The sequence below is a fragment of the Nycticebus coucang genome, chromosome 9, assembly GCF_027406575.1.
Source record: "Nycticebus coucang isolate mNycCou1 chromosome 9, mNycCou1.pri, whole genome shotgun sequence".
NCBI classification, from domain to species: Eukaryota; Metazoa; Chordata; class Mammalia; order Primates; family Lorisidae; genus Nycticebus; species Nycticebus coucang.
Window position 1 is genome coordinate 129,370,952 of NC_069788.1, and position 26,900 is coordinate 129,397,851.

The window sequence follows — 26,900 nt, forward strand, 5'->3', positions numbered from 1 at the left end:
AACCATCTGGTTCTTCTCTTACTTTTAGACCACAGCAATGAAAAAGATAATGTATTACCATATGCGTATAAAAACAGTTCAGAGGCATCTTAATGAAGACCTTGAAAGACTGAATGACCGAAAATGCAAATTACAGAAGTTGCCAGAAGAACGAATAAAATTAATCAGTTTTGCGAAAAAAAATGTAAGATTTAATTATGTGACACTCTACTGGCCACATCTTAAGAAAACTACTTGATAACAAGTAATATCTTTAAAATTACATATTGAGTGTGTATAATAACATATATAATTAATTAATAATGAATTTCAAGTCAGGTTGTTTTGATTGCCCCCAGGATGTTTTGATTTAAGGTGCTTAACCAAGCTATATTCTTAAAGTATAGCAATTAGAAATCTGCAACTCAAAAGGTTTAGGCTTACTTAATTATGTTTAGAAATCTGTGATTTGGAAAAGGTATAGGCTTATGTAATTGTGAGAATGTTTAAAGTTGTGTAATTCATTATGATTTTGGGAGTTACAGAGGTCTGTTACACATATTTCAGCTGCATTTTTATTAGAAACCAGCAGGCTGCGGTCAAAATTCATTTTCTTATTTAAAGCACTAAAATATCCCTTTACTAATACTACTAAGGTAAATAACAAGGTGGGAACTTTAAATAATGCTGTACTTTAGTAGTGTGTGTGCTTTTTTTTTTATTATTATTAAATCATAGCTGTATACATTAATGCAACCATGGGGTACAATGTGCTGGCTCTATATACAATTCGAAATACTCTCACCTAACTGGTTAACACAGCCTTCATGGCATTTTCTTCGTCATTGTGTTAAGACATTTATACCCCACACTTAGTAAACTTCACATGTACCCTTGTCAGATGCACCGTAGGTGTGGTCCCACCAATTACCCTCCCTCTGCCCATCCTCCCCTCTCCACTCCCCTCCTTCTCCCCTGTCCCCATATTCTTGGGCTATAATTGGGTTATAGCTTTCATATGAAAGTTATAAATTGGTTTCATAGTAGGGCTGAGTACTTTGGATATTTTTTCTTCCATTCTTGAGATACTTTGCTAAGAAGAATATGTTCCAGCTCTATCCATGTGTGTGCTTTTTTATTTAGAATAAATTAGATTTCCTTTATTAAAAGTAGGCTCTGAAAAATTAAGCATTACTTACCTCAAAACAAAACCTTATATATAAACTGTATTTTTTAAATATGAGGAAATAATGGATTATTTAACAAATGGTTTTAGAAAAATAGTCCAACTATTTAGTAGGGAATTGGATCCTTAGTTTACACTTTACCATATGTAAATACGAGTAGAGGGGGGAAGAATTAAGTGTAAAAATTAAAACATGAAAAAACTGAGGAGTTAATATATAGATGGATATAATTAACTAATACTGGCTTGCCAAAGGAAATAAATACTATAAATTGCAAAGGCACAAACTACAGATTTGATTGAAAAAAAAAAACTAATAAAATGCTTTTGTACCAAAAGGCATCATTAATAAAAAATAAATGACAAATGATAATCTGAAAAAATAATAAACATGACCGACAAAAGGTTGATGTCCTTAGTATAAAAATACCATGAGTAAAACAAGATAAAAAATAAATATCCAAATAGAAAAATTGAACAAAGCACATAAACTAGAATCTTACAAAAGTAGAAATAAAAATTAATAAATATTTGAAAGAAAAACTCAACTTGATTATTCATTTCTGAATGTTAATTAGATAAAACCATTTTCGCCTATGACGTTCAAAGCATAACACACGATGATAGTGTTCAGCTAGTGGATGTTACACACTCAACTCTTCACCACTGCTGGTGAGAATGCGCTGTGGTCATTTGTGTTAACAGCCTAGAAATGCTCATAGCCTTTGACACAGTAAATGTACTTGTAATCCTCTATTCTAAAGATGTAGAGTAAGGATATTTATCACTGCACTATTAATAATAACAAAAAATTGTAAACTACCTAAATGTTTAGTAAAAGAAAAGTTATTCATTCTTAAGATAGAATAGTATGTAGTCATTTAAAAACACTGGGTTTGAGATATATTTGATGCTTTTTCTAAAGTGAATAGGTTTTAATTATTATAATTAGAGGGATATTCTTAAGGTAAAATATTGACATAATTTATTTATTTGAATAAAAATCACAGGAAAACAGTATTGGGGCATCATTTTATAACTGCCATTTTCTTGTGCAAGTGCATGTGTTAAAATAAAATCTGCAAATGTGAAAGTAATAGCTAAAGATAAACACAACTCTAGACATTTTTATGAATATGCCTAATTTTCTTTTTAACAACTGGATATAGCTATTACAGAGAAGAAGCACAGATAATTAATAAATTTCTTTTTATATACACTTCTCCTCATACAGTACAATTTATCTTGAAATCTTACAGGCCTAGAATTAGAATGAGGCAATGAGCCTCTTACCTGGGGCCCACAATTTAAGGGAGTACCCAAAACCTCAGTAATCAAGATAAATAATATTTAATGTGCTATTTTAAAATATCCAAGTTAATGCAAAAAAAAAAGTCCATTATGAACAAGAACAACAACAAAAACCCAAATACCAGAGCCTTGAAGACCAGTGCTATGATGAGCCATGTAAGAGACTAGGGCAAAAGGAGAAGTGTACTCTTCTGTATATGTGCTTTAGTGTACTTTTTATGATTAATTTTTTTTGTAGAACATCAAGGTAGTTGAAAACATGTTGAAACATTGAAAAGTTGTGTTAAAAATTACATTATTTGAGGGCGGCGCCTGTGGCTCAAAGGAGTAGGGTGCTGGCCCGGTATACTGGAGGTGGTGGTTCAAACCCAGCCCCGGCCAAAAACTGCCCAAAAAAAAAAAAAGAAAAAAAAATTACATTATTTGAAGTTTAAACATTAATTTGTAGCAATTGTAGCACTTATTTTTACATTGACTTTAATAGACATCAATAATATTTAAAAATCTAGTTCTTTGCTTATTTTCAGTTGAGACACTACCCCCCATTGGAAGCATTTAAGGCTGTCACTTGGTCAAGTGAAATTGGCTGTCTGAGATTGCACCAAAGTTGAAATCATATTTGGCAGGCATTCTTTTGTGAAGTTTGGCCTGTATTACATGTATTACATAGGTTTCTGCTTTGTTAGTTTAAATTAATTATTTAACCACTAAATTCACTAAAAATCTAATATCTGAATTCAGGCTTTACCCTTACCATATTTTATTTTGCTTTCTGTAATGTTTTCAATAGTTGGAACGAGAATTGGCTGAACTTAAGAAATCTGGCAGAGGACACAGTGTTAGATCCAGTAACAATAAAGTCACTGAGCTTGAAAAATCAAAGAATTGTGAAACTCTCACAGAAGAACCAAGTTTTCAGCAGAAGATATTGACCAAACTAAATGCTTTGAACGAAAGGGTAACATTCTGGAACAAAAAACTAGATGAGTATGTTTAATGAGTTGTCCAGTTGTTCAGATTTGAAATGTGAGAAATTAAAAATATTCAGGGCCATGGGTGGTGCCTGTAGCTCAAAGGAGTAGTGTGCCGGCCCCATATACCAGAGGTGGTGGGTTCAAACCCAGCCCCAGCCAAAAACTGCAAAAACAAAACAAAACAAAACAGAAATTTAGGGCCATAAATTGAATTCAGTTCTCTTCTTCAGAAGTGGAAAAAATTACAGAATGAAGTAAATAAAGCATGAAACATGTTCTTAGTTCCAGTTCCTAATGCATAGAGGCATCATTGGTTCAAAGCTGTTTTTTGCAGAGACAGTTCTTAATTAGAAACTGAGCTTCCTCTAGAGTTGCTCTCTGCCACATCACTGCTCTAGTGTCTGCATTATTAAAAAAAGAAAGAAAGAAAGAAAGAAATAGAGCTGCTACTGACACAGAAACTCACCGAATAGGTGAGACCCAGCAAAGCACGTGCACGGTTGTCTGGACTCATATAGAAACAAGTTAAATTCAGTGATCAGCTAGAAATATAAAGCAAGAATGTTTAGTAAGAACTATGAATTTTTTTTTTCAGTTATTTGATTTTCTTTATTTTTTAAATTTCAGAATATTAGGGGGTATACATGTTTTGTTTATATACTTTTTTTTTTTTGGTACAGATTGTACCAAAAAGTGTTTGGTACAACACTTTGTTTTAAGTGTTCCCTTAACCCAGATAGTGTGCACTGCACCCATAGGTGTGAATTTACCCATCCCTCCTTTTTAAGAAATTAACATTTTCTAAGGCACTAAATGGATAAGTTAGTTTGCCCTGCAATAATAGTAGTAGAAATAACAATAGTAACGTGTATTGGGTTTTTACTCTGTGCCAGAATCTTTCCTAAGAATTTACATATATATTTGCAAATAATTCTTAAAACAGCATTTTTAGGCTGAAGGACTAAGAGTATTACATTTTTATTGAGAGAACTAAGGCATAAAAGGGTAAGTGACTTGTCTAAAATTTGAATGTCATAAGTGGTGAGATCCAGGATAGTCTTCTAACCTTTATATAGTTTGAGATTAACAGAATTGGAAATGATTTTAATTGCCAAAAGCAGAATGTCTTTTACTTGGTTTCACTAAGGTTTCTTTTTCCATTGAAAAGAAGTCTTGTATTTTAATATCAGTTAAAAACATCTATCATGAATCCAATATTGTGATGTTAGATCATTCTACTATCTTTATTTATTTCTTTCTTTACTAGAATTGAAACAATTTATCGCATTGAAGTAAAGCAAAAGAAGAAAGCTCATGGCTTACTGATCCCATTTTTGTTAATTGAGTTGGAGACCGTGGGGAATATCCATTTTGAAGAAGGCACTCAATCTGATGACTGGTAAATCTGTTTGAAATTTAGGTATAGCTTTAAAAATCATTTTTCGTACTCTGGATCATCAACCAGAATATCATTTTATAAAATCTTTAAATGTCCTATTTATTAAATACTTCTCATGCAGAATATTCATCTATTAAAAACTGGCAATTACCTGCCAATTTTGGCACCTAGGAGTATATATTTCTGTTTAAACCAACTTTGGAGACATTTTAATGATACAATATTGCTCTATCCAATTTTCTTTAGCTCAAAAACAGAATACAGTTTAACAAAAATAGTTTATAGTCAATTATTAATTTCTATGCATGTTTATACTGTTTGTTTCTTTATATGTCCCTGGAATCTGAATATTGGTTGAGAAAGCTGGAACAGAGCGGGGGTGCCAAAGCAGGATTGTTGACAGCAGGTTGCCAACATGGGAGGGTCCATGGTCAAAGAGGAGCCTGCCGTTTAGAGCTCCTTTAGTCAAGGTTCACTTGGACACTACATGTTAGAACAGGGTATGTGCTTAAACTAGGGATTTAGGTCAAAAGCTCATAGAGACAAAAATGGAGAAAGCCACCAAGAACAAAAGCAGAAAGCAGGTTTCCACACTTCAGCACCAAGGCCTACTAGAAGAACAAAGGAAGTCCTCAGGTTCCTTAAACTGAAGGGCACAATGAGAAAGGGCCTTTGAGAAAAAGAGAAAAAAGAAAACCTTGAACAAAAATATTAGTAGTGATTATTAGTTACTTTTCTTTATATTTTTGGAGTCATTTTTTTTTTTTAACTGAGAAGACTCTGAAATAGCCAAAGATTGCCCCAGAACTGTGATGTGAACCTGGGCACGTGGAGACACCCAGGAGGCATATGGACTATAGGATGGACTTTGCACGTCCCCCTGAAATGTGGTTGGACTGGAAATTAGTGTCAAAACAAAAGCTGACTTTCATAGAGTGGAATGCAAAATATACATTATTAGCTTTTTAGAAAGAAAGTGTGATTGTTATTAAACCAAGCCCCCTGATTTCTATTTGATATGGCTTTTTACTCTGTGTATAAAAGCTTCTCAAGGGTCTGGGGGATTCTCTGGTGGAAAAGTGTGAGAAGCTTGGAGAGAAAGAGACCCATGGGAGAAAGAGACCCATGGGAGAAAGAGACCTTTTAAAGTACTTTATTCTAGGCACATCTATCCATTTTCTCCGCATTACCACTGTTTGCTTGGCCGTTGTACTTGATTTTTGTATATAAAGATATAAAAAGTGTTCATCCCAGTTCCCATGTAAACCAGTAAGGGCCTTGATTTTTCAAGTGCAAAAACAATGATGTTTTATCTGCAGAGTGCACAAATTTTTCAATATTTCATTTATATTCACTCGAACTACACAGAATTATGTTTTATTATTTTTAACTTATTGCAAAATAAGGTCTTTACAGAATAAGCAGATGAGTAGAAAAAGTATGTAAAAGCAATATGACTAAAAAGCATTTAGATAACTATGTCAGCCAGATAGTAAATTAGATGGCTTTGAGGGATTTTGATAAACATTATTAATTGTTTACTAAGTTTCAATAAGAATAACCTTGTTCCATTTTAAGAAGAAAATCAAATACATGTTGGCAGAATTTAAAAGACTGCTTTTTACTTTTAACATCATGCAGACTTGGCTACATTAGCTTGTATCTTTAATGCATGTTAAATCGCTTTAAATTGCTGTGTGCTACATTTCTAGTAGTTTTAAGTAAGCAATGACTTCTCTTTATTGGTATTTTATGGCTAAGGATTTAGTATTTAAATAAAAAGTACTTGAGTAGGGCTCGGAATCATATAGAAAGGTTTTCTATTTTTTAACAAAAAAAAAAGCACTGCAGATTTCTAATTGTATATCATTGAATATTTCTTAGATTCATTTATTTTACAAAATAAAATTATATTTTTCAGTTTAAAAAAATCCATATTTTACAGACTTTCTAGTTGAGTAGATCTTTGATACTGTAGCTTTATCATTACAGATTCAAGTTACTTACCTATGTGTTTCAAATTGGATTACCTATTGACATCAGACAGCAAGTATCAAGTAGGGACTCTAAAGCATAGAAGATGTTTCCCTTGTGCTTGAGAAGCTTTCCACCAGATTACGGATACAATGTATTTACAATTAAAAACACAACTTTAAAGTGCCCCAAAACAATATACAAGTGAGGCTATACCTTACTTGTGGGGGGGGGGAGAGGAGATACTATATTTCATGTGCCTATTAAGTCATAGCATGGGTATCAATTCATAGCCCAGCAGATATTTACTAATCGAAGCTTCTGTATCATTTTATAGTAGTTTCATTTTTGTGTATATAATGACTTTCAGTAATTAACTATATATATGTATAGATTTTATGAGGTACTATTTCAAAATGAGGTACTATTTCAATCATGTATAGATTTTATGAGGTACTTCCTTCACCCAGAATGGTTTGGCATCCCTCACCCTCACCCCATCATTGCTCAGCTCATGAATTCCCAGGCAAACAAAAGCTTTATGAAAGGATCATACTTCCTAGAGTTTCCTGTGCCCATTCCTGCTCCCTGTGTTTCTGAGGTGCAAGACTCGATACTAGGTATTGTCTATTCAGCCTTTCCTCCAATTCTTGAGAACTTTTGACCCCTACTAAGATGTCTGCTATGTAACAAAAACATTATTTAAAATGCCTGTAGCACTAGTTTCTAACAAAGTACAAGAAATATAATGATGATTGCTTCCAGGGTGTTTATTCAGAGGAGGCCTGACAGATTTAGGCCCAGCAAATGATGCCTCCATAGGAGGAGGAGTAGGTTTACCACCCCAGGTGACAATGTGGCTGTTTTATGAGACCTCTGAACTGACAAGCAGAATGCTCCTTACAACACTCTTCATAACTGACTCTTCTCTCAGAACACCTCCAGAATTAGTTGGTTTGGGGAGATGTCTTTTCAACTCTGAGGGAGAAGTAGTTGGTAAGCTCTTGGCTGTATTGATTAAGTCTTTGTAGTGAGAAGGTGGATGTTATCAATGGGGAACTCAGATGTATTGTTAGGCTTAGAGAGAGACCACCATCAGGAAGCTCACCTCTGTGGTCAGGTACTGGTGAGGACCACCAGGCGAGGACTTAGACATGTCATTAAAGGCGATTGTATTCCATATAGGATCACTTCTCAAAATGATCCATTTTTCCTTTTTAAAAAAAAATTTTTTTTCAGATTAATATGAGGGTATAAACAATCAGGTAATGTTGTTTGTGTTTGTTAGGTAAGGTCCCTGTTGTAGTTGTGTCCCTCACCCAGGAGGTGCACTATAAACCCTTAGATTGTGCCCATTAGGTGAGAGCACATCAATCCCTCTCCCTCCTCCCCTGAAATGGTCCATTTTTCAGTTTCAGTGTAGATTTTGTGCCTAAGACAAGACTGGAGTTTTATGAACATGGCCGTGTGAGTATGCCACCCTTTTATTGTTATCTTCATATAGCTAGCCCCTTCTCCTTCAGTTCTCAGATCACATATCTTCTCTGGAATGTTTTCCCCAAGGCCCTGTGATAAGTAGGTGCCCTCTTCATTTCTTACCTCAAGCCTCTCTTTCTTAAAAGCCTTAATCAGTTATAATTCAGAAATTATTTTATTTATGGCTTTACTTGTTTATTGAATATAGGCTTCTTGAGAGCAGAGACACATCTCTTCCACATCTATATTCTCAGTTAAGAAGTTTTTGAAATAGTCCCTCTGGGAGATGGTGATGAGGAAACATGGGCATATTCAGGTCGTATTTTAGATGCAGAGTCAAACAGACTTGCTAAAGATTAGATACTGGGGAGGAAGAAAGAAGAGGGTTATTCCTACAGTTTCACCTTAAGCTACCAGTTAGATGGTGATGCCTTATACTTAAATGGAGAATACTCAGGAGGAGCAGGTTTGGGGACAGGTGTTAGATAAGTTATGTTTGAGAGGCCTATTTAATATGCAAATGGATATATCAAGTCAGTAATTGGATAGTCAAGTCTAGTCATAACCAGCTAAAATGGGTAGAGATCAGGGCTAGAAATAAAATATTTTAATTTATCAGCATGTATAGAGATAAGGAACCAAATGAAATCACCCAGGGAGAGTGTTCATGGAAGCAAGGGAAGGCCAAAGGCTAATCCTTCGGCAGTCCAACATTTATAAGTCTTTCTGAGGAGAACCAGCAAAGAAAACTACGGAAGAGCAGCCAGTGAAAGGAAATCCAGGAATATGTAGTTTCACTGAAGGTAGGAAAAAAATGTTTTAAAACATTTTAACAAAGGAAGATTACTGAACCAACATATATTTTAGGCTGAAAAATATGTAAAAAATAATTGATACAGAAGCTATTGTTTTTATTATAGTTCAAAATTTAGCATTTCTTGTATTGATTGAATGCGTATGCCCTACTATATGAGTGTTATAAGTATCTTTAGCAAAAGACACAAAATATGAGCTATAACTTTTATCACATGTAACTTTGTATTCTTGAACATTTTAAGTAAAATCCATTATTTTCTTTATGTATATTCTGTATTCCCACACAGGTTTAATTCCTGCTATGAATTAATTTTGTCACGTTTTTGTTCATGGGACTTCAGAACATATGGTATTACAGGCGTAAAGGTAAAACGTGTCATTAAAGTTAACAACCGTATTCTGAGACTCAAATTTGAAGAGAAATTTCAAAAGTTTTTGGAAAATGAAGATATACATGATTCAGAGTAAGAATCTGAATTCCTAAGATCAATTTTATAAATGTTTGACTTTGTTTTGTACAAAAAGCCCTGCCCTTCTGTTTAAAAGTTTACAGTACTGAAAATATACCTTGTTGGTAAATGTTTGCTTTATATTCATCTCCCGTGGCCAGGACGACCTCTCTGTGAGAGGGAAGTCGGGGGAGAGGGGGAGGTTAGCTGTTAATGATACCGGACACTGGATGCACATGGGAAGTGTCCCTGGCAGGACATATGGTTATCTTATCTATGGCTATGCTTTTGTGAAATAAATTCTCAAATTTTTCTGTTTTAATTAATCTTAAGGCACTATCGAAAGATGCTGGAATGCCTTTTTTATGTTTTTGATCCTGATGTTACAGTGAAAAAAAAGCATCTGCTACAAATACTTGAGAAAGGATTCAAAGAGAGTGAAACAAGCAAGGTACAGTAAAATGTCATTTAAAACAATGCTTTCTTCTAACAAGTGGAGTTTTGCCACTGGTTAAGCATGACTCTGAATCCTTATATCTATATTTATAGCAAAATTCCACTATTCCGCTGTTTCATAAAAATCTTAGTGTTACTGTAGAACTTATAGCTTCTTTCCTTTCTGGATTGTACCAGGGTAACGCCATTAATTACGTAATCTGCCTACCTCCACTTAATCCTTCTAGGCACCAGCCTGAGCAAGAGCAAGACCATGTCTCTGAAAGAAAAGAAAAAAATAGCCAGGTGTTGCGATGCGTGCTTGTAGCCCCAGCTTCTTGGGAGACTGAGGCAAGAATATCGCTTGAACCCAAAAGTTTGAGGTTAGGGTTAGCTATGACGCCACAGCACTCTACCAGGGGCAAGAAAGTAAGACTGTCTCAAAAAAAAAAAAATACTTCTAGGCATATTATTTTTTATGTTGATGATTTTGAAATCTGCTTTTTTAATTGCCTATAAGATTGTTACAAAGACTGTTATAAATCTCTAATCTATTATAAATACTCCAGAGTCTTCTCCACCTTGAAAAACTCTAGTCACTAACTCTGAGCTGCTTTCCAGCTGTGATCCTGTTTTTTCTTTCCTTCTGTCACCGTTTCCTTATTCTCTACTTCCCTGCCTCCAACTCACTGCCGATGTGCTTTTTTGTTACTGACTCCTGAGCTCCGAACATCCAGCCAACTTCTCTCAGACCTCTTGGCGAGGTGCCTGTAGCTGAAGTTCCTCCCCACCCTTTTCACATCTTGACGCACATAAAATCATAACATGGCTACATTTGAATCCTGGCTTCACTACTCACAGCTATGTGACTTCACCTCTCTGTGCCTCTTTGTTTCTGTCTATCTGTAAAACAAAGATAATAATACATGCAGTATCTATTTTGCATAGTTGTTATTTAGGATTTAGTGAGTTAATGTATTAAAAAGTTCTTAGATATTAATAGACCAGTGTTCATAGCACCACTATTCAAATAGCTAAAATAGTAGAAACAATGCAAATGTGCATCAATAGATGAATGAATAAACAAAATGTGTACTAAACATACCTTGGAATGTTAGTCTGCCATACAAAATAAAATTCTGAAACATGTTTGTGAACACAGCATGGAGAACCTTGAAAACACCATGCTAGTGAATTAAGCCAGTGGAAAAATATTGCATGATTCTGTGTACATGAAGTACCTAGAATAGGCAAATTTGAGAGAAAGTAGAATAGAGATTCCCTGGGGATGGAAGGGATGAGGGGTGGGGAGTTATTGTTTAATAGTTATAGAGTTTCAAATTGTAATAATGAAAAAGTTCTGGGGATGGATAGTGGTAATAGTTGTACAACAATGTAAATGAACAATGCTGAACACTGAATTGTATGCTTAAAAATGGTTAAAATGGTAAATTTTATCTTATGTCTATTTTAACACAATAAAATAAATCACAAAAAAAGCATTCCAGCCACTTGCTGGAGAATGGAATGGTGGCAGCACTGTTGGGGGAGCTACTACAGCAGCTCAGGCCCTGGGTGTTGCTGGTCTCATAAGATGGTGTTGGTGGGAGAGCCTTCTTTGTACTTTGGGAAGAAAGCAATGAGGAATTCAGGGTTCTAGAAGACTGAGTCCAGAAAACTGTGAACCACTGTGGGCAGGGGAAATAGAAACCTTACCACACACAGTGCTGAGAACTTTGTCTTCTGCTGCCAACAGCTCTCGGGGCTGCTCTGTCTTACAAAGTCGGCACTACCCACATGTGACTACTGAGTATTTCAAATGTGGCTAGTCCAAATTGAGTGCACTAAAATTTTAAAATAAACACCAGTTTTTAAAGACAACTATAAAAAGAGATGATAATTTCTTATGTTGATTACACGTGAACACGACACTATTTTGAATCTATTAGATTAAATAAAATCTGTTAATAAAATTGACCAAAATAGTCCATGGACTAATGCCTGGCACATAGAGAGCTTTTTCATTACTGTCTGAAGCGTTTGGTGCTGTAGATTGCTCTCTCTTTTCTGAAACTCCCCTTTGGCATCCATGAGGTTACACTATCATCATCCTCCAATTTTTATGTTTGCCCTATCTGTGTCTCCTTTTTTGTTCCTCTTCTTTCTTCTAAACATGAAAATACCACCATGTTAAAGTGCATTGATCTGCCCTTCTTCATCCACACACATCAATCACTCTCACTGTTAAGATCCTAGAAATGGGACAGATATTACTGTAGCAGGTAGAAGAGCAGATGACTAGATTGCTGTGCCATTATGCGCACACAGCGAGTAAAGATAAATATTTGTGTTCTGCATTTTTGGAGACATGAGCTCCCAATTTAAAAGACCCCATTGTAAGCAGTTTAGAAAGTAGGTTTGGCTTAGTTTGGCAGGCTTTATAAGGCAGAAGGGTGGCTGGAGCAGGGAAAGAGAACTAGTTGACTGGAAAACACACCTGAGGTTCATTCCACCTCTAGGCCGAAAAGGAAAGAGCTCTTTCCGTCATTTCAGGATGAAGTGCTCATTCTTAAGAGTAGGAGAGTATAGATTCTTGACTACATCTGCTGGCATGGCTTACGTTTATACCCTACCAAATATACTCTATGATAACCAAGGACTTTTATTTCTTCTAGTTTTCTCCTAATACATCTTCAGCCAGTTTAATCTGCCTTCTCTTTTTGGGTTGTTTCCACAACTTGGCAATTATGAATTGAGCTTCAATCATTCTAAAACCAGCCTTTAATCATTTGGCCATAAGCAACTCTGTCCTGGTTTTCTTTCTTGATTTATATTAACAATACTCTTATTTCCTCCACTGACCAAGCTCTAAGCCTTAAATTAGGTTGAACTCTTTCCTTCTCCATTATCTTTACATCTAAACATTGACCATTTCTAACTCTTCCTTTACCATATCAATTGTATGCTTCCCTTCCTTTCCTATTCCCATTGCCTGCCACCACTTTAAACCCTTAGAACATTCTCTGTAATTTTGCTGTTCGTTTCCCAACAGGCAACCCGGCCCTTGGTCATGCTCTCTAATCCTTCCACCTTTCATAATACAGTCATATTAATCTTTCTCAAAACATTATTTTCATAGTACACATTATACTTTTCCCATGACAAGAAACCTTCAGAAGCTTTCCATTACTTATAATGTATAATGTTGAAGTCTACATTGCTCTGCCAGGTGTTTAAGCCCTCTCATAACCCTCACAATCTAGCTATACAATAACTCCCTGCTACCAAATGTACCAAGTGTTCCAAATAAAGTATGGGCTGCAGTTGACAGATGAATGGCCAACAGACACATGAAAACAATGCTCATCATCTTTAATCATCAGAGAAATGCAAATCGAAACCACCCTGAGATATCATTACCCAGTAAGATTACCCCACATCACAAAGTCACAAAATGGGATGCTGGCATGGATGTGGAGAGAAGGGAACACTTCTACACTGCTGGTGGGACCTTTATGGACAGAAGTACGGAGAATCCTCAAAGAACAAAAAGTTCACCTCCATTTGATCCCACAATCCCATTACTAGGTATCTACCCAGAAAAACAAAAATAATTTTACCACAGAGACATTTGCACAAGAACGTTTACTGAAGCTCAATTCATAATTGCCAAGTTGTGGAAACAACCCAAATGCCCATCAACCCATGAATGGATCAACAAATTGTGGTATATGTATACCATGGAATACTATTCAGCCATAAAAAATGGAGACTTTACATCTTTTACATTTACCTGGATGGAGCTGAAACACATTCTTCTTAGTAAAGTATAACAAGAATGGAAAAATAAATACCTAATGTACTCAATACTAAAATGAAACTAATATATAAACAATTACATACTTATATTAATAAAACAAAAATATAGTCTAATGGGGGCAGGAGGAGGAGGGATTGGGGATGGGGAGGGGGCAGGACAATTGGCAGAAGGAGGGAGGGCATTTGGTGGGATTTCACCTAATGGGCATAATGTGAGGGTGCATAGCACGCCCCCTGGTGAGGAATTCTTTTTCAACTGGAACTTTACCTTGGAAGTGACAACAATGTAATCTAAAAAATTGTATATTAATTTGAAATTTAAAAAAATAAACTCTCAAGTTGTAAAAAAAACATAATGTAAATGCTTTGAAAATATATTACTCTGTATTGTTCTTATTTGTATTATTTTTATTGTTACGGGTTTTTTCCCTGAATATTTTTAATCTGTGATTGGTTGAATCCAGGGATATGGGAACTGTGGATATGGAAGTCTGTTTATTTTTTTTTATTGTTGGAGATTCATTGAGAGTGCAAAGAACTAGGTTACAATGATTGCATTTGTTGAAGTCCCTCTTATAATTGTGTCCCCCCCCAAAGGTGTGTCACACACCATGACCTCCACCCCCCTCCCTTCTTCCCTCTCTTTGCTCTTCTCTTCCCCCGCCCCCCTTCTTCCTTCACTCTCTCTGCTCTCCCCTTCCCCCAGTCCACCACCATGTACTAGGTCATTAATTGTCCTCATATCAGAATTGACCACATGGGTTTCTTGCTTCTCCATTCTTGTTATGCTTTACTAAGAATAATGCATTCCATTTCCATCCAGGTTAATACAAAAGATGTAAAATCTCCAGTTTTAATGGCTGATAGTATCCCATGGTATACATACACCACAGGTCATTAATCCATTCCTGGGTTGGTGGACTGTCATTGCCTCTGACTGGTCAGGGTCTGGGACTGGTTGGTCTCTGGCCCTGGCTTATCTAGGTTCTGGACGTGGACCACTATGCTATGCTACCTTGCTCAGGAACAATTGCTCTTAGGTGCCTGAGGGCTATTTACTTTAGCAGGAAGGAGAGAGAGAGCGATGGTCTTTGAGGGAGCAAAGCAGTCTTCTTAAAAAGATAGATCTTAGCAGTCTTTAGCAGAGCTTAGTAATCTTCACCAGAGAGATGCCATATTGGTGTTCTGCAGGCAGGAGAGGAGACAGAGACGGAGTAAGCGGGCCCATGACAGAATGAGCTCACTCCCGACGGCCTTCTCCTCCAGGCCAAGATAAGGCTGATCTTGTGCCGCTCAACACCACAGGTGTGGAGACTGCCACATCGCCAATGCTCCAATTCACCAATGCTCTCATCTGGAGAGCTCTCATGCTTGTTAAGAGAGCTAAATCTTTCCCAGGCCCTTTTCACCAAGGTGTTCCATTATTGAACTATACAGGTGTTACCTCTAACTCACTCCTCCTAGACTCAGAGACTATATGTATAGGCTATATGGCTGCTACAGTGAACATTTAGGCTGTTTCCACATTTTGGCAATTGTAAATTGCAAAGTGCAAGTATCCTTATGGTAAAAGGATTTTTTTTCTTCTGGGTAGATGCCCAGTAATGAGATTGTAGGATCAAATGGGAGGTCTAGCTTGAGTTCTTTGAGGGGGTTCTCCATACTTCCTTCCAAAAAGGTTGTATTAGTTGTTTCTTAAGAATTCTAAAAAGGTTGTTTTAGTTATTTTTTAAGAACTTTGGACTATAGCTCAATAAGAAAAAAATTCAGCATTTACAGAAAAGATACAATTCTAAATAATTTGGCTATCAATATTAAGCTAGCAGTAATTTCAGAGCCCTGAGATTGGGACAAAGACAAACTGACCTTTCCAGACCTGTCCTTGGACAGAAGATAGATTCTCTCTTCGGCCTAGTTTTCTTACTACTAAAAATAGGGATTATTGTTTGGTTTTATAGAACTGCTCTCACAGGAAATAGTATGACTGTTACTTTCAAGAAATAAAGCTAATCACAGCACAGACTAAGATTTCCATGCATTACCACAATAAGAAAGATTTTGTTTCCAGAAAATAATGTAGATTATTAGATCAAAAAATTCTCGTAGAAATTAAAACCTTCCTTGATGTAAATTCTCATTCCCACAGAATTGTCTTTTTGGAGTTAGCCGGATTACCAGGGGAGTGCTCACTGAGAGCTAATACTCCTGCGTCACGCACTGTTGTCAGCCTTCACTGCTGCTTTTCCAAGAACAAATTTTGTTCCATGTCACTTTTTACAGACCTATTTGCATATGAATTTAAGATACATAAATGGCTTTGCAGAGGGAAGTTGCACCTGGAGGTTATCTACTTTTCTTCAGTGAATCTGCCTATAGATTCTTTTGCCCAAATACATAAGGACAAAATAATAAACCATCTATATTGAAGAATTATCAATCATGTAAAAATACTCAGATTTTATTTTTTCTTTGCAGCTGCCTCTCAGAAAAGAAGCTGTTATTCTTGCTAACAGCTTAAGTATATGTGAGTGTCCCAGAATTGAATTTCTACAGCGAAAGTACAAGGATGAGAAGAAAAACTCTCTTGAACATGAGCTCTTCAGACATGGTAATATACATATACAGTGTTTTAAACTTTTACGTCTTCAAATTATTTTCATATTTTTGATACATGGTTTTTCATCCCAGAAGATGTTCTTCAAACCATTTTATTTCATATTTATCAATGTAATAATACAAGACTTTCTCACCATTAACTTAACTACACTGTCAACAAATACTTGATAGGAATGACTAGATATTAGATCCAATTATATATACTTTTCACAGTCTGATTTTGTTCATTATGTTGTGTCATAAAAATAAACTAAATAAACTACATATACGTGTATGTTATTCACACCTAATTCATAGGAAAGAGAAAAAAGAACTTGACCCATACATGCAATAATGTATGGCACTCTGGAAAGTAGACTTTGTCTTGAATCATCACAGCATAAGATAATAAGAAAACTTGCATATCATGTAAGTTTTATATTACTTATGAAGTATATGGATTGTTTTATAAGTTGTCTTACAGAAAGTAAGTTTTTCATATTTTAATTTATATCTAGTTATCAGTACTTTTTTTGCAGCTTGAATATATATTAATCTAACCACATGAATAATGCACAGTACAGAAGAATATATAATATGGAGACCAGATCACGTCAGGGAATAGGAGACACTTGTTCTTTGGTTTTAACCGTCCAACCTTCTGAAGCAAATAGTCAGAAATTTGGTTAACTTATTTCTATAAAAGTCAGATCTAGGTCCCAGACTACAACTCTGCTAGGATGATTCATGCTGAACTAAACTATGTGTGTTTCATTTGGTTAATAATGATCAGAAAATTAAGCAGACTATTGACTCTAGGAAGAGCTCCTTACTTGAAAAAAACATTTGCTTATTCTTTATCATTTTCCATTCTCATCTTGAGAAATACCTTATGATATTCTGTTTGATCTTTCTGGAATGTTTTCCAAAACAATTAGGTTCTCTCAATTTGTATGTTATATCCTTATATAGTAAAAACAAACCAAAAATCATTTGAATGTTTTATGCTTTGTGATTAGAAATTATTTTTTCAAATTCATTGACTTCTGGGGATCTGTAGGATTTAGTAAATCCCAAGGATCCTTAAGAATCTAAAGGGAAAGGAAATATCCGTCCGTTCAGTAGATATGCATTCAGTGCTTTCTACCGTGTTTTAGGTGCTACGGGTGCAGAGTTGAAGTTGTATCCAGTTAACAACAATGATAAAATTTTTCTTACTTTTAACTACTTAATAAAAAAAGTGCTAAATTATTGTGTTCTTTCCTTCTTCTTTTTCTGTAATTCTTTGGTTGATATAATAATAGGACTCCTCTTTTGTAACCATTTCATTTATTCAACAAATGTTTGTTGCACTTATGTTTTGGATCAAGCAGTGTGCTGTGTGCTACGTACTGTACAGTGACAAACAGGACAGCCAGGATCTCTGCCAATATTGGACATACAGTCAAGTCTGGGGCCAAGAAAGAAGGTTATATTGGAAAATCATTAAAGTGAATTAGTGTTAATACTTCTTTTTTTATATACATATATTTAGGCATCCTCCTCATTACAAAGGTTTTCCTTGGCCAGACCATTCAAGTTCGTGAACAAGATTGCATCAATCAAGACAACTACCCAATGGTTAATTCAGTGTTCGTTCCACGGAAATATTTACTAAGTATGTCTGCCATGAAAAGAAATGTGATTGCATCTTTCTGAATGCAAAACATTTGTGTTTATAGATGCTACAGTTTAACCTCTGCCTAACGAACTTTTTTTAGACTTTTCAATTAAAATCTATTTCTGGCTACTAATTATTTTTTTATTCCCTAGCTCAGTAATGCTTATGCATGCGTGTGTGTGTGTGTGTGTGTGTGTGTGTGTTAGCTTATTTAGAAGATTTTAATTTAATTATATGTGGGTATGTGTATGTACATCCGCACAAATTTTCAAAGGATAAAAAGCACTTTTAACAACAAGTGTTTTATAGTAATACATTTGTCAGAGGCACATGACTACACATTGAATAGAAAAGTGAAAATGTATGTAAGAAAAATGATATGAATAAAAGTGAACCTACTGGTCTATGTAGTGAAAGGATGACTAGTATTTAGGGAATGAAGAAGCTTAGGGAAGGGGATAGAGAGATAAAAGAAAAAACCCTCAAAGTAATTGCTGGAACTTATCGAAGTTCTTATTTATTATCTGTGTAAGAATGAAAAAGTATATTATGTTTCATTTTGAAGAACTTTTTTTTGCTAGTTTTTGTTTTGCTTGTTCTTGGTTTTTACTCTAGATTCTATCATAGGACAAAGAAACTGTGACTGCAGCGTTCGGCAGTGCAAGTGGTTTGTCTTTGATCATGACCTTGTTTTGCCAGAATACGTCGTTGAATTTGAGTATATTACAGTGGTATGAATTGTTATATATTTTTAAAAGTAGAATTCCTTAAATGGAAACAATATTAATTTGAATTCTAATAATATTATGTCATGTGTATACTGTATGTGTGTAATTGTTATTTTGTGAAGGACTTAATTCTCAAAACAAATCATTGTGATACCTACATTTTTTATTATACAAAAACATTACATGAGTAATATATGGCTGTAGTTTCACTGGAAAAGATTCAAACTAGAATGAGGACTATATAACAAATATAAAAATCTGCTTTTAACTCCACTGCCTCTTTAACCCCAATGCCTCTCCCTTTTACCGAGGCATCAACTATTAATAGTTTTGTGGGTTTACTTTCAATCTTTTCTCTTTGCATTTACATCATAGAAACAAGTTTCAAGTATTCTGTGATTTTTTTTTTTGTCATCTAACAATATATTATGAACAAATATCCACGTTAGTGCATACAGATGTATGCTTAATTCTTTTTGTAGCTGGATATTATTCAGCCTTAATCTGATTTATTTGACTGTTCCTGTGTAGATAGTGTCAGTATTTTTACTATTTAAAATAATAAAAGTGAACGTCATTGAAAATGAATCTTTATACAAATTTGAAAGTTTCTCTATAAGATAGATTTGTAGAAAACTTGGAGAGTCAAAGGATGTATGCGTTTTAAATTGTGTTAGATTTTATCAAATTGTCACTACAGAGATTTATTTTACGAATTTCTAACAGCGTGTGGTAATGCTTGTTCCTTTGCATCTTTACCAGCACGAGACTGTCAGCCTTTGGGGGGCGTGGCACTAAGATGGCAGAACCCAAGATATTTTATTCTCCTTCTCTATGTTTAAAATTGTTTATAGTTTTCTGAATCAAATATTACATATCTTTTGAATATTTTCTATTATTCTGTCTTTTCTACTATTCTGTCTTTTCATTTATATTGGAAAAATCCTTATATATGTATTGTGGATATTAATCCTTTATCTTTTATATATACATACACACACACATATACCTACATGTGTACATAAATGCTGTATTATATACACACGTACATATGTTGTATATATTTTCTGTCACTTGCTTTTAGTTTTATTTGTAACAGAAACTTAATTTGTAATTGATAAGTTAATTTTTAAGAGGTCACTTTCTCTGGATTCTGATTTTTATATCTTATTTCAAAAGCTCATAATAAATAGTCTCCTTTATTTTCTTCTAATACTTACATAATCTGTTATAAAAACGTTTAGCTTTTTAAATGTATCTAGATATTGTTTTATAATGTATGAAGTAAAGGGGTAGTCAATTTCTTTTCTTAAAAATGGACAGGTACTTGTTGAAGCATTATCTTTTTTGCTCTATTTTTAAATAGTATCTTTATTGTTAAAATTATTTTCACATATAAGGAATCTATTTATGGATCTCCATTCTGTTTCATTGATTTCTGTGTCTAATTTTGGGCCTTCACCTTTTTAAAGTTTCCTTGGGCCAGGTGCAGTGGCTCACTCTTGTAATCCCAGCACTTTGGGAGGCCAAGGTGAGAGGATTGCTTGAGGCGAGGAGCTTGAGACCAGCTTGGAAAACATAGTGAGATCCCATGTCTTAAACAATCAAATAAATAAATAAGTAAACAAAAAAGCAAGCTGCATGTGTTGGCAGAGGCTGAAGTAGGAGATTGCTTGAGGCCAGGAGTTTGAGGCTTCCTTGAGCTGTGATTATATTGCTGCCCTCCAACCTCCGTGACAAAGCAAGGACCTGTTTCCATCAATTAGTCACTTTATTTATTTACTGGATTTTCTTGGCTTTTCTTGAACATTATCGTTTCAAAATATAATTTAAAATACCTTGCCAAGTTCTATTTAAAAATCACATTAGGGTTTGATTTAAATTGTATTGAATTTAAATGTTAATTTGGGGTGAACTGACTGCTTTGTAGTATTGGGCTTCCTATCCAGGAACATGAAAATGTACTCCATTTTCTTGGGTTCTCTTTTATAGTTTTCTTTATATAGGTCTTCAACATTTCTTCAACATTTCTTATTAAATGTAGTTCTGGGCATATACCTTATACCTTATATTGCTATTATGAATGGGACTGTATCAGTCAAGGTTGCTTTTAGCAGAACATATGTAAACCCAGAGAAATAGTAAACAGAAGTTCATTTAACTCACATAACAAGAAGTTCTGAGGGGGCAGTGTCTGGTTATTGTGACTGCCCAGTGATGTCGAGAAAGACCTTTCATTTTCAGCATCCTTCTGCTTGTCCTTATGACCTCTTTTGAGCTGATGATTCAACTCTTTCTTCACTTCTGCAAAGTTTGTTTCTCTTAAGGGAGTGTGGAACCTGCAGCCTTCTGATTTCAAGATTGTTCTTTTTTAGCACCAAAGGAGGCAAGAAAAGCTGCATCTTTCTACACTGTACCCCTTTTAATAAAAGGATTTGTTCTATAAAATTTGGATTCAGTCAAAAGATCTCAATTGAAGATCCAGAAGGCCACATGTGTCCCCAAGACCACTGATTTCCCATCCCATCAGGACTGATTTTCAATCTCTTTTAACTGTTTCTCTCATATTTTGTATCTCCATTTATCAATTCTTTGTTCTGGAATATTTCCTCAATATTAGCTTTCACATCGCTAATTTGATCTACTGTCATATCCATTTGGTTTCTCAGAGCATTTATCAAATTTTTAAAATTTTAATCATTCTTTTTTTCTTAGTTTTGAAGTACTTACCCTATTTTTTTCTATATCAGCCTATTCTTTTATCATAAATGTTTTGTTCTCTTAGATTTTTAGAAACTCAATGATGAATCATTTTGATTTATTCCAGAGCCATCTCTGTTTATTTCTGTAGCTCTTGCTTTTTAATCACCTGATAACTACCTAGACCATCCTCTGGTCTTTTATGTCCTCACTCTGAACATCCAGTTTCTCTGGATCTGATCTTCAAAGTGGTTATCTCCTTCATATGTTTTGGCTAGAGATCACATTTCTGCTATTTTTTTGTCAGTTCAGTCCCTTCTGATTTATGTGTCATAATGTCTAGTCGTTAGTTGATGCTCTCTCCATTGTCAGGAAATATTTAAAATATATCTTTTGCCAATTTTAGAAATTTTCAGTGGGTGGGAATGGACACATCCATATTTAGCCTACAATCTTAACCTGTTCTCACAGATTTCCTAATACAATTCTGATCATAATAACTATTACTGTAACTAAAAAAAAAGTCAATTTATCTATTTGTTTTCCAAAATGATAAATACAGCAACTGAACTTTCAATATTTTATAAATTTTTTAGGTCAAGGCTCACTCTTTATTTTCTTCATTCAACAATGTTATTCTAGAAGAAAGCAAAAAAAATTCAGATGTATCAGTATTGTCCCAGGATTTGAAATTTGATGATGAAGTTATGAAAATGGAGCCTAGGATCAAGCCTCGACCAAAACTTTTTAGTTTGGATGATAAAACAATTATTTCCCTTGCCAAGACTACCATTTATAGTCATATTGTGGTGAGTAGTGTGAGTAATACAACTTCGGGACAGGAATCTTGGATTCCAAATCCAGCATATGAGGTCTGATTATATTCAATTACTCGTGTGATGACGCCAGGCATCATGCTACCTGACTTACATGGACTAGATCAGTGCTCTTTAATAATGATAGAAAGTGAATCACATATGTAATTTTAGTTTTCTAGTGGCTATGTTTAAAAAAGTAAAAAAGATAAAATTAATTTTAATAATACTTTTTATTTAACCCAATTGTCTTATACTGTGTGCTATTGCTGTAACAGAGTACCACAGCCTAGGGAATTTGTAAAGGAAAGAACTTTATTTATATTTAGCTACAGTAGTGGAAGCTGAGAAGTATAAGAGCATGTTGCCAGCATATGGTAAGGGGCTTTTTGCTGTGCCATAAAAAGTCAGAGGGCATCATGTGGCAAGAGGGCAAGAGCAAGAGAGCTAGAAATAGACCAGTTTTACAACAAATAGCATCCCCAAGATGATAGACCCAGTCCTGTGACACTGACTTTAACCATTCATGAAAAGAAGTGTAAGGTACCTCTAGAATCTTACCATGGATGATACTCATATGTGACTTATAAAGTCACATAAATTAGTCTTTCTTAACAATTTTGGCCCTTTTTGACAGCTACTAGAAATATTTTCTCCCTTTTAGGAAGTTAGTTATGTCCATAGCATGAGGTATAGTGGCAGTGGTAAGAGAAGAGGGCTAGGAGATAAACACTTAATTTTATTGTGATAATACCAATTTGTTGTGAATACTGTAGTCACTTATGTTTTCTTGTGCCACTGTTTATTTTGTAAGTTATGCATAGGTATGGTCTTCATTTGATACCATTTACAATAATGTAAAGACAAAAACATCTGTAGACACCAGGATCACCCCTAAATTTCAGTACTGTATGTAATAATATTTCTTTGTATATAGCTGACAGGGAAAGTCTGAGCCAAATTCTGAGATAGACATTAACTTAGACACTCTCCCACCTCCTTCTTCAACTTTCTGTCCTTTTACTTCAATATTGTCACCCCCTCTTCTCGGTCCAGGGCCCTCGTGTGGTTTCCTGCCGTCATGGTGTGTCATTGTCACCTCTCCCGTGAGGGCTCCTCTCTGATCTCCTCTGATCTTTAGGGCCTATATTACTCATGGATTAGGCTAAGCGACAGATCTGCCCTAATAAGTGTCTTAACACATATATTTAACTATTTTCTAAAAAGAAAGAATTTCATGCCAGTTACTGATAAAGTTAGACCCAGCGAGAAATCACATTAACAACCAGGTCCAGTGTTACTACTATAAACTGTTTTTTACCTCTTAACATCATATTTTTTTTTCTTATTAGTACTCTCTTAATGTTATTTAAAACAACTGCTTTCTTATTTTGTATTATATTAGCTTAGGTGATTGTTCTAAACATTTTAGATATCTATGCTTCAGTATGATGTAGAATGTAATCTGTCCTATTAATTTATATTTTATTTTGCCTCAGAGTCTGAATCTACATGGGAACAGCTTGAGTAAATTGAGAGATCTCTCCAAGTTAACAGGACTTCGAAAACTGAATATTAGCTTTAATGAATTTACTTGTTTAGATGATGTATATTATTTGGTAAGAACTGTCTTTTTGAAATCTAAAAAAGTTTAACTCTTAGAAATAGAAAGGAGAATGGAAGTGTCAGGGCCTAGCAGGTAGGGGAAATGGAGAGATGTTGCTCAAAAGGTACAAACTTTCAGTTATGAAAGGAGGAAGCTCTGGCTTTCTGGTGTACAACAGAGGTGGTGATGGATGTGTTCATTGACTCGACAGTGGTAATCATTACACAGTCTAGACGTACATCACATCATCGTGTTTACACCTTGAATGTGCTCAACCTGCATCTGCCAACTTAATATTTAAAGAAAACTTTGGTGTAGCAAAAAATATTATAAAGACAAATGATAAATTAGAATAAATATTTGCAAAAAGAACTATCCTTTGGAAAATACTTAAGTAAAATAACTTGATGGACCAGTTATTTTTGTAATTATGACTTAATATATACTGAATGAAGACTATACATCTCAAATCAGAACTAAAGCAGACATACACCAAATTATGTTAGTTTCTGTAAAACAAGTCTTAGATTTAGCTTTTGTTTGCAGATCATATATACACCTCTGGTCACATCTCATTTCTAGCTACTTTAAACTAAATAAACGTATTACAATAACTTCTCAGACTTGTTTTTAAATGTCCTTTGGTGACATTTCCATTTTCTTCTGCTCCTGTTTTCCCACTTTTCTTTTTATCTTTCTTGTGAGTCCCTGGTTCTTTGTTGTCTGGTTTGCCACTTCACATCTAACATTGCTCATTATCCAGGTGGTTATTTCTCTTTCTCTCTGCCTTGTCCTTTCTACATGAACGTCACATGTATAGACATTGTTAGACTTGTGTTGGCCTCATGATGTGCCATAGGACAATACGGCCGTGCAGATGTACCATAGCCAAGGATCTTGTCTGATTTTTGTTTTTCTTGTTATACATATATCTTATAACAAAAAAATTACATATGTGGTTCCAAAACGTCAAGCCAGAATCCCCTGTTTACGTGGATCCCAACTTGGTCACAGGCCTTTCAGAATACACCTCGGTTGGCAGCTTTTGCCCATTCTCTGCTCTCCCTCCCTCCAGCCATATCAAAGCCTTTACATTGCTCCTTCCACCATGGTGGTAGGAGCAGTTTCTTTTACTTGAGTTTTAGTATGAAATCCTCTTCCTTACTTCCTTTGGTAGGCCTGAGCCCTTTAAACCAACGGAATCCCTGATACTGTTTTCAGTTTGCAGCTGAGGGGAAAAAAAGCATAGTTTAAAAAGGGTACCAGGACTGTGTGTTGTAGTAGCAAATATAGCTTATGGCAAGGAGAAACAAGAGTTATGCTCGGAACACTCTGTAAATATGGGAAACACCTGTAACATCTTAGTAATATGACACCTTGGTGATAAGGGCATGGGGAAAGGATTTGACTCTCCTAACCTGAGAGCTTGCGAGAGGAGAACAGCAGTGATTGGCAGTCTCCACACCTGTGGTGTTAAGAGCCTGCAGGAGAAGGCAGTTGGGGAGTGCACACTCTTTATTTTATTTTATTATTAAATCATAGCTGTGTACATTAATGCTATCATGGGGCACCATACACTGGTTTTATAGACCATTTGACATATTTTCATCACACTGGTTAACGTAGCCTTCCTGGCATTTTCTTAGTTATTGTGTTAAGACATTTATATTCTACATTTACTAAGTTTCACATATACGCTTGTAAGATGCACCGTAGGTGTAATCCCACCAATCACCCTCCCTCCGCTCATCTTCCCCCCTCCCTCCCCTGCCTCTCCCCCTTCCCCATATTCTTAATAAAGTATCTCAAGAATGGAAGAAAAAGTATCCAATGTACTCAGCCCTACTATGAAACTAATTTATGGCTTTCATATGAAAGCTATAACCCAGTTATAACCTAAGAATATGGGGAGTGCGCATTCTTTTTTTTTTTTTTTTTTGGTTTTTTGGCCGGGGCAGGGTTTGAACCCACCACCTCCAGCATATGGGACCGGCGCCCTACTCCTTGAGCCATAGGCACCGCCCGGGAGTGCGCATTCTTCCACGGACCTGCTCACTCTGACTCTTTCCCTTCTCCTGCCTGCAGAATGCCTCCATGGTGTCTCTCTACAAAACAGTGCTAAGATTTATCCTCTTACTAAGACTGCTTCTCTGAAATACTGTCTCTCTCTCTCTCCCTTCTGCTAAAGCGAATAGCCCTTAGGCACCTAAGGGTAATTGATCCCGAGCTAGATAGCACAGCGGTCAGTGTCCGGAAGCTGGGGCTGGAGACCTGGCCAGTCCCGGGCCCTGACAGTGTGTAGATTGTTGGCATTTTTATTTAATTTTTTCCTATGATTTGGTAGCGGTTCCAGAGGTTATGACAGCCATTATAATTTTGCTGAAGGACAAATTTGAAGAGTAAACTCTTAAGTCATTTCCTTAGGATGGTTCATTAGGTTGTTGATGTTCTCTCTTTCTGCTTTTCAGATATAGGCATCTTAAGCAATAAATTTTCCTCTTAGGACTGCTTTTTCAGGGTCCCACAGGTTTTGATGTCTTGTGTTTTCGTTGTTTTTATGTGCAAGGAAGTTAATTATTTCCTCCATGATCTCTTCCTTGACCCAACTGTTATTGAGCATAAGGTTGTTTAGTTAGTGTGCTTTTATGTGGGGATGAAGTTTTTTTGTTTTTTTTTTTTGAGACAGAGTCTCACTATGTCACCCTTGGTAGAGTGCCATGTCATCACAGCTCACAGCAACCTCAGCCTCTTAGGCTTAAGCAATTCTCTTGTCTCAGCTTCCCAAGTAGCTGGGACTATAGGCACCCACCACAACACCCAGCTATTTTTTTGTTGTAGTTGTCATTGTTGTTTTAGCAGGCCCAGGCTGGGTTCGAACCTGCCAGCCCTAGTGTATGTAGCTGGTGCCCTAACCACTGACCTATGGGTGCTAGGGTGGGATGAAGATTTTTGTTGGAGTTGAGTTCCATCTTTATTGC

The 26,900-nt window shown here is 35.5% G+C and overlaps 1 protein-coding gene across 14 annotated transcripts in view; it reads left to right on the top strand.

Moving 5' to 3' along the window:
* The window catches only part of LRRC9 (leucine rich repeat containing 9), a 164,322-nt gene that overhangs the window by 31,491 nt on the left and 105,931 nt on the right, over positions 1–26,900 (top strand). For all 14 annotated transcript variants that reach the window (XR_008382547.1, XR_008382548.1, XM_053603162.1 and 11 more), the window contains 10 exons: positions 29–184; positions 3,267–3,463; positions 4,718–4,849; positions 9,403–9,579; positions 9,898–10,015; positions 16,294–16,426; positions 17,948–18,070; positions 18,689–18,804; positions 22,098–22,310; positions 23,816–23,935. Coding sequence is in view for 12 of the 14 variants with exons in the window: in XM_053603162.1 (XP_053459137.1) it covers positions 29–184; positions 3,267–3,463; positions 4,718–4,849; positions 9,403–9,579; positions 9,898–10,015; positions 16,294–16,426; positions 17,948–18,070; positions 18,689–18,804; positions 22,098–22,310; positions 23,816–23,935 (1,485 nt within the window). In the remaining 2 variants the exon portion in view is untranslated. The remainder of the gene's footprint in view (positions 1–28; positions 185–3,266; positions 3,464–4,717; positions 4,850–9,402; positions 9,580–9,897; positions 10,016–16,293; positions 16,427–17,947; positions 18,071–18,688; positions 18,805–22,097; positions 22,311–23,815; positions 23,936–26,900) is intronic.